The sequence below is a fragment of the Sinocyclocheilus rhinocerous genome, unplaced genomic scaffold (assembly GCF_001515625.1).
Source record: "Sinocyclocheilus rhinocerous isolate Xijiao unplaced genomic scaffold, SAMN03320098_v1.1 scaffold1435, whole genome shotgun sequence".
In the NCBI taxonomy this organism is placed as follows: Eukaryota; Metazoa; Chordata; class Actinopteri; order Cypriniformes; family Cyprinidae; genus Sinocyclocheilus; species Sinocyclocheilus rhinocerous.
Window position 1 is genome coordinate 176626 of NW_015644861.1, and position 9147 is coordinate 185772.

Genomic DNA, 9147 nt, shown 5'->3' on the forward strand with positions numbered 1-9147 from the left:
TGTTGAGCTCCATCAATCACGGCCAAGGTTCAAGATTCTACACATAGCTACAACTTCATCACCTTAACAGTGGTGAGAGTTGTATTCTTCTCATCATTTGGGCAGTCCAAGTCCTCCTCCTCTCCATCCTCTTCATCAAGTTGGAGGCTTCCAGAAGAAAAGCGCATCCGTGCCAGCGGACCAGAACGTACCACTTTACCCAGTGCAGGAAAGTAGGGGTAAAACGTGTCTGAATCCGAATCACTATAACTACCTGTGCCGAGTACACATAAAGAAGTGGGTCTTTCTGGGAGAGGGGCAGGACTAAGAGGAAGGTAGATGGGCCTGGTAGGAATCTGATGTCGAGAAAGGTGTGGATAATATCCCAGCGGGCGGTACTCAGATGCGTAGGCAGCGGCATTTGAGGCAAGTGTCGGTCGCTGAAATTTGAAGTCTGGCTGGCTTGAGGCTCGACGTGGCAAACCGGTCTGAAAGGTGGAGTCGTCACTGTAATGGCCCGCTTCCACTCCACTCAAGTCCAGTTTACTATTCAACCCAGCCCTTAGTCCTAGTCCTCCTCTGGGGAACATTCTCGATTCTCCCTGGCCAGTGGAACGGAGCCTTTCCTGCTGCTTCTGTAGTTGTGGTGACAAGCAAGAGGACGGCAAGGACGAGTGAGCAGTTTGTCTGGGTAGGTATTGCAGAGGCACATGGTTGTGATGGGTTTGAGGGAGGCGGTCTAGGGATGAGGACGTATGGTCTTGCAGTAGGTACGGGTGAGTGGCGAGTGGGAAAGTTGGCAGCACTGGGTGGAACTGGAGGTGGGGTGTGTTAGGATAGAGAAGCACGAGATGTTGGGCGCTAGGAGACAATCGTCTCTTTGCCTTTTGTCTCTGAGCTCCTCTACCACGATGTTCCGCTCCTGATGTGGAAAGGGAACGAAGCTTGGGCGAGGCAGAGTTGCTTGAGAAGGCAGGATTTCTTGACGAGGGCCTGGATCGTTCCAGCTCATTAGCGAACATGACTTCCACAGCAGAAAGGCTGCGCTTTGCTACGCCTGTCTGTTCGCTGTGTTGCCCGGCAACGGTTGGGTTGGGACGTAGATGCTCATACAGCTATGGGAGAAAGAAACAACTTGAGAAACATGATCCAAAAACACATCCCAAATGTAAGTAACTAGTACAATACCTGCTTAGAGACATCAGTCAGTATGTCAGGAGAGGATTTGCACTGTCGTGTGTCATATTCAGACTTGCAGTAACTTCTGAAAAAAGTACAAAACAGGCTGTAGATGCAGTGAAAAGCGAACCACTACAGCACTGTCCAATTCCCTAAAGACTATATTCTTGTAACTTAAAAGTGAAAATGTTAAAACACATTGCAGTTTAATGTTCAAAGTCAACTTTACACCATTTGTAGGTTGTCTTTCTCAAAAGATGTAAAATCGGTGGTGTATTTGGCATTGCTCTGTTGGTTCCCGTCCCAAATGGTGCACTCGATGTGTACTTGGGGTCTTAAGGACTCTAAATGGTCATCACTTGTCCGTTCATGAAATTGTAGGGTGTCCCATTTGAAGTTTTCAGATGGTGTGTTCATGAGGACCTTTGTTTGAGTGGCTCAACACAGTAATGTTGACTCAACCATTGGTGTTAGTTCAGGATTGCCGAATTGTCTAATCCAACAGAAGACAGCTAGAGTGTTTGGGAAACAATTATATAATTTTTGCTATTACGATTATTCCCACTAGTGGCCCAGAAATTACAAGTACAATTTATGCACAAATGTATCCCCCCAACATACAACACCCAGCATAATATCTTACCTTTCAAAGGGCAAATGTTTCTTGTTTCCAGAGCCCACACACTCAAGAAGTTGCTTCTGTGTCCTGCCACTACAATACCACAATCATAAGAATAAAAGGAGACAATTGTTACTGACATATAAATATTAAATATTGAACAGTAGAGTGTATTGCTGTAAAAACAAGCTGTCATTCTATTGTGACAATCCATTTTCCTGCTGCTAAAACTAAATATTAATTTTTGATATAAAATCAAACTGTGTATGATGCATCATATCCTGAACATGATCAATGATTGTCAATACATGAATTAAACTTACTCAAAATGCGGACAGTTTCTGACAAGGTTTCCACACATCATTTTTATTATACTGCTGTTTCAATTTCACACTTATAAACCAATGACTAAAGTCTCTAGATGTGTTTAGCAAAGAAGATTATAACTACTCTGTTTAATATCTTCATTACAGTCTCTCAAAGGTTTATGGAAGATGATTAGGATGGATAATAGCATAAAGTATTAGACAACTGGGGCTTCTCATTGCATTCCATAAATCTAAAGTCTCTCTGTCACATACCTGTATCTGAAACTAGATCCTTTGCTAGACAGAATGGACTTCTGATGTGACTTGGGCTCTTCGGCAAGTCTGAAGAAAGCATGATACTCCACACACATTTTCCAGAATGCCTTACACACATCTCTGCTGGCCATGGAAAACTCAACAGTGTCTCTCCTTGAAGACTAACACAATAAGAGTTGAGTGAATGACATATGAGGATTTTACTAAACATTCCACGCACTATTCATTTTGTTGATTGTTAAAGCATTTCCAGCCTCAAATTAAATGCATTCAGCCTGAAGATAGCTTAGAAATATATTCCAATATTAATGGCAATTTTACCACTTCATTGTTGTTGATTATTTAGGAAAATAAACTACATTTGTGCATCTGCCTTCTTGCATTTTACGTTGTTTATCTTTTTTTAATTGTCTATCATACTGTTGTCTCTCATGATAAATTGCTTGTGCTGCTCCTCATTTGTAAATCTGTCAGCTTTGTATAAATTGTCTGCTAAATGACTAAATGTAAATCTAGAAGTTAGCACAAACATTGCAGATATAATATATAAAGATTAAGATTATTTTAAGTGTTGCTGAGGAACTATTTTATACTTTTCCCCACAGATTCCGATGTAAAAAAACAGCTGTTGCTGTGGAGGGATTGTTTGTGTCTCACCCCAGTCTCAGTGTGGAGTTTGATCAGGAAATGTTTCCTCTTGAAGCTCAGCTTTCGGATCTTGGCCCAGCTGAAGGTATTGATCTTTGTGTTTCCCTGATAACGGTATATTTCTTAGCTGCATTTAAGGTTGTTGTGTATATTTGTTTTTGTGTGTGTTTCCAATTATAAGGCTAAAGCGTAAGCATATATTTTTGTACAGTACCTGAAAAACGAGCACTCCCATATGTGTGACAGCAAGGTTGATCCTCATGCCTTCTCCATCATGGGCAGGGTGAGGGCGGATCCCGTACATGTCCATTTTCCGGGCAACCTCCAGCAAATGCACATCTGATTCAGCAGGAGTGTGACCTCTGACCCCAAAAACCACATTATTAGATGTTCAAGTACTCATTTGGGTTTTGATTTGGCGACTAAGTCTATCATAGCATATCATGTACATTCAGTGCTGGGTAGTATCTAAATTATATGCAGTCTGGATTATGTAATCAGATTCCAAAAATCGTTTATCACTTACATATGTTTGAAAAGTCCTCCAGTTTTATGGAATTGCACACACAGACCAGCCACTAGTCAGGTGACTATAATTACATGGAAACACAGTTTTTGACCACTGGATTTATTTTAATTTTAGATTTTTATGATTTAATTAACTATTAGCCTTTCATTAACTTATGAACTCCCGGCAGTTCCTTCACAAAACCCAGTTTTGTAAACCACAATGTAATGTTTAATGCACTGCATGTTGTATTTTTATATCAATATGGTACACAATTATCCGATTTAAATCAATGTGATAAAGTCAAAGGTTAGGTCACAAGAAAGTAGAAATAATAATAATAATAATAAATAGTCTGATTACATTACCTAACATGTTTTTCATATAATAGATTACATTATAATTTGTAATCGGTAATGGATTACAATTTGTAAGTAATCTACCAAGCACTGTGTACATTATAGGACCTGCATGTTAATGGAAATATTATTATTCTGGTATGCTTATATGGTGTGTAGCTGTATGTTACCTGTGCTTCTTGTGAAAGCGAATGATTTTGTGGTCCAAGTACTCTTGGTTTGGCACATATTGCTTATTTTCAAGATGATGAGCGTCCAGCTCCTCGTCATAGTCCCCAATTTCTGCTACAAATGGGGACAGAGAGAGAAAAATATAATGTGCATGTGATAATCAAACAAGATAAATCAATCAAGATTTGAAAGCTCTGAATTTTGCTGGCATGTAAACTTTCAATGAGACCTACCTTGCAGTATATGAGAGACCAGCAGGGCGGCGCTGTTATCGTTACAGGTAAGACTGCCATTTGACAGATCCTGTTTGATCTGAAGGGCAAACAGATACCTGTATAAAAGAGGCAGCTGTCAGACTGAACGCATATCACCTATCACCATCTGTTTATCTGCCTTTAATCATGTGCGTGTGCTTTACCTGGTTAAGCCTCTCTGCAGTTGTCCTGGGTCAGGAGGGAAAAACTTCACTATAAAATGGAACGCCACATCACTGATATCTATGGGTGGGAAGCACACAATCTAATTTGACCCATAAAACTGGCATTAAGCCAACTTTATTAATAAGCTTAATATTCACTAAAGGAAAAGGATAGTGAAAAGTGATGGCCTAATGGTTCAACATCTGTGATGGTAAATAAAAGGTTCAATTCAGGAAAGAACTGAATCAATAACGTCCAAATACTGACTTCTGAGATTACTTATTAGGGTCTACAGTAAGCATCTGGGTAGGGAAAAGTGGGGTAAGATGTGTCAGCTGCATTTTTAGTTGTTCATGTAGTTTTCTACATGGCCAGCATAATGAGTGTTATGTCAAAGTGTTTCGGGGTGAGTTTGATCACTAAATTGTTGAATCACTTTTTATGGAAACCCTATTTTATGGCTCACTGTCGTAGATGCTCTATTCTAATTTATAATGATAGCAGATACCCTAAAATATATTGAGTATATTAAATTAACATCTTTCTCCTTGCCAATAGTAAAACTTAAAAACTGGTACGTCACTCCCCATTCACCACCACTGTAAGTTAGCATAAGCATTTGCTGAACAATTAATAATAAGAAAATTAACCAAGTGGACCATGTCACAACAAAACAAAAACACAAATGACACAAGAAAACTCACTTTTGATTTGCTTAGCCACTGGTTTCAGGAGTTCAAGCCAGACCTGTTGAAGAAACGTTAGCAAATACAAAGTTCTGTCATGAAACTCTAAATGGCACAGGCCGATAGGTTCTATCTCAATCTGATATAACCACATCATTATTCACATGGCACAGCTGATTGGTTTCTTTTCGCATCAGCAGCCAATGAGCTTGCTGCTCAACATTCAAATACTTCGCTAGTGCTGGCTGTAGCAGTGTGCTTTAGAAACCCTCCAACTTCCCCAGCTCCACCTGTATAGATCTGATACGGGTAATTTCATGTATGTTATACAGTATATGGGGGTTATTTAATTTATGTAGTATGTACAGCAGCAGTATTTTCAACATGCTCACAGCAGCATGCCTGTGGATGTATTGGCAGTAGCAAGTCTCGGTACTTGCTCTGCCGCAGCAACATAGCAGCAGATGTATTCCGCCAATACCAAATTCATTAACATTGCCATGAATATTACCATGCTAAACTTTCAGCGAGATGTCTTAACATAACTATCTATTTTCAGGGACAGTTCATCCAAAAATTTAAATTCTGTAATTTATTGTTCAACTGTTCAAAACCATACTTTCGTCAGAACAAATCTGAAGTCATTATTCACTGAAAATTTTGCCATGCAATTAACTGAAGCTATTAACTCAATAACAGCTGCGACAAGATCAACGCAACATGATCAATGATTGATCAAATCAGTCCGAATTGTGAACAAATCATTCAGATTTTTCTTGAACTGGATGAACCGACTAAAAAATCTCACTCAAAAGACCATCACTACACCTCCTGAAGTCATTGCAAAGAGTTTGGTGGATGTCAAAATTTTCAGTGAGCAATGACTATAATTTCGACTTATGGACCACTTTATGACATCGCTATTGTGCTTTTGCATCCTTTTTGAAGACTGAAAGTTCTAGACTCCATTCATTATAATTGCATGTAAAAGAGCAACCAACTATGTTACAGAAAATGTCTTCTTTTGTGTTCCACAGAAGGAAGAAATTCAGTATTGGAGCAACATGAAGGTGTGTAAATGATGACCAAATGTTAATTTTTCAAGGGTGAAATATTCCTCGAAGGGCTATACTCTGCTGATTAAGATCAAATTCTGTTATTGACGTTATTGACAGGTCAAAGGTTTTGACTCACATAGCTGCCAGTATGGTGACGGAACTCCAGGCCAAAGTACTCTTTCTCCAGCAGCTTTAGATGACCACACACCTTATTGAAGAAATCCGAACCCAGAATCTTTCTCTGTGGGAAGATGAAGAAGAATAAATCACAGAACAGAGAATAAAATGATTTATACATCTTACATGACATTTCAAAATTGATACTGGTCTCAGTGCTGCTTGCATCAATGTTACTTTTGAGTGATGTGATTGCAGTGTCACTGTGAAATTACTCAGATTTTCTTCTTTCTTCCATCTCTATTACTTGATGCGGGTGGTAATGAGATGGTGATGCGATTTGAGCAGAATGTGACTCTTAGAGCAACTTTCTCTGGTAATTGAATCTGCAGCAACTGAACTCCTCAAACAGAATTATGGGAAAGTCAGATGCTCACTGAGTCAGCCTCAAAATACAGGGTTGCTATCTGATGAATGTGTTTGTGGGCACATATGTGTGTGAGGATGTGTTCCTGAAGCCTGTATTTACTGTGACAGCGGGGCATAGAACCTCCCCATTATCCTGTCAAAGACAAGGAACATGAGAAGAAGATAGAGGGATAAAGTCTGGAACAAGCATAGAGAGGCTGAAACATAGAGCACAGTACAAAGATAGATCCTTGAATCTTATGGCAGGGTAAATTTATGTCAGAACATACAGACTTTGTAAATACTTGTGAAGACATAATGGATGCTTTCTTGCACTGTTTATTCAGAACAAATGGGATTTTTATCATCATTGATCATGCACTTTAATTCAGTGCTAACTTTTTTTGTGTATCCAGGAAACACAATCTATATCAAAACACTGAACAAAGAAATATCCTGACTTGGCTGGAAGACCATGTAAAACCATCTAACAATCTTAGGTTGGTTTCAGCTGGTCTTTTCAGCATGGATTGGGATTGCTTAGGCTTAGACAAACAATAACAGCTTTCCTCAACAAACCACACAATCTGAGGTGTCGTTAATTTCGATATTTAATACTTAAGCGTAGGGAATTCGAGAAAAACCTAACCCTCAGTTTTAAAAATAACAATAGCAAGCACCACTAAATATGCTGAAATTAAATTTTCTTGACCAAGTATCAATTGAAACAACAGATTATCTCTCTGCAACCTGCCATCTTTCTCTGCAATTTTTTTTTATTTTTCACTGCCTCTTTACTAATTGCCTGTTTTGCCTGAGGATAGGGGAATGCTGGCATGCTCTCTGGAATGAGGCCAGGACAAGCTTCTGTTCAGTGCTGGCCACAATATTTACCCCTATTCAGACACACACATGCCTCACGGCCACTTACTAACTCACTCTCTGTCTTTTTTTTCTGTCTATCCCCCCCCCCACACACACACACTTTATATCTCACCTGCTTTTTCTGACTGGTAGGACAAGATTGAGCTGTGTAAAAGCAGTGAAAACCCCCAAGCATGCACGCACACATACACACACAGCATCCCCCTTGAAGCAGAAGCAGCAAGAGGATAATGGGACATGAAATGATGCTCCTTTACAAGCAAAACACAGCTGGACCAAATGTGAGAGAATCCACACACACACAAAACACATGACATAAAACACACACACACACACGTACACACACACACATGTATCTACATTTTACAATCATTTACTTTAAATCAAAGCGTATAGAAACGTATAAATGTAAATAATTGTAAAATGTAGATAAATAAGTGATTAAACGTCATAATTGTGTATCGCCCTTGTTACCAGCTACACCATACATTAAAGAAACTCTTGTACTTCAGTGATTACAAAATGTAATTATAGTGTAAAATGTAATTATAGTGTAGACTTCTTGTCACACTTTTTACTTTACTGAATATTTCACAGGGTAGGGTTATTTTTGAAAGTCAATTTTTGTATAGGCACATAGCTTGAAGTCTCAGCTACAAAAAAAGCTACATTTCCACAAAGAAAAAAAAAATAAGAATCACTGAACACATTCTGTCCTTTTTCTGATAGTATGCCTTAATAGAGAGACACTATATGCAGTAAAATTTAAACTATAAAACATAAAAAAGAAAAAAAAAATCAGACACAAGTGAAAAAGGAAACATACAAACATATCAAACCATTATTTGGGAAACAAGTAAATATGTATGTAACAACTTGCCCCAATCTGCCATTTATGAAAACTACAATTTATCTTTCATTAAAAATCTACCTTCATTATACAGTTGATTCTAGTCTGAAATGTGGCTTTATTGTGTTCACTTGTTTAAACAACAGATAGGCCAAGGCTATAGCAAAAATATTATGCTATTAGTTAGTTTGAAGACAAAATTCTAATTTAGGACGGCAAACAAAACCACTGCTATAGAAACAAGCTTCTGGATCTTATAGTTACCCATAGCACCCTTGTGACAACTTGCCCCGGTCTGTATATATATATATATGATCTCTCACCTCCACCTCGAAAACTCTCTCGCTGTCGTCTAAAAAGATGACGTGTAATCGCAGTTTCTCATTCTTGTTCTTCTTCCGCACAACTGTCTTATTGACAGGTGTCTTCTGCAATTCGAACTTATCCCCCATCTTCTGTGCATCAGTTTAGGGTTTAAGCACCACACTTTTCTTTTAAATAAACGACAGAGGGCCCATAATGTGTGATATTATCCGTTTGATGCTATAGTGAGGGAGTTGCGCGCTGCGGTCTCGTGACGAGTGTTCAAGCATCCTGTTCTTAAACTGAGCAGCATCAGCAGCTCTACTGTATCCGATCTCAACCCACAGCATCACACGCTTCACAATCAACACAAA

The 9147-nt window shown here is 38.9% G+C and overlaps 1 protein-coding gene across 1 annotated transcript; it reads right to left on the bottom strand.

Annotated features, from left to right (window-relative positions):
* Positions 1–8922, bottom strand: LOC107758836 (FERM domain-containing protein 7-like). Its single transcript, XM_016576665.1, has 12 exons — positions 8794–8922; positions 6347–6451; positions 5171–5213; positions 4466–4544; positions 4281–4378; positions 4047–4161; positions 3224–3371; positions 3019–3114; positions 2359–2522; positions 1802–1870; positions 1168–1243; positions 1–1094 (listed from the first exon to the last, which is right to left on the bottom strand). Exons 1-12 carry the CDS (start codon positions 8920–8922, stop codon positions 48–50), a joined length of 2169 nt encoding a protein of 722 aa, XP_016432151.1. The 3' UTR covers positions 1–47.
* Between the last annotated feature and the right edge of the window lie 225 nt (positions 8923–9147).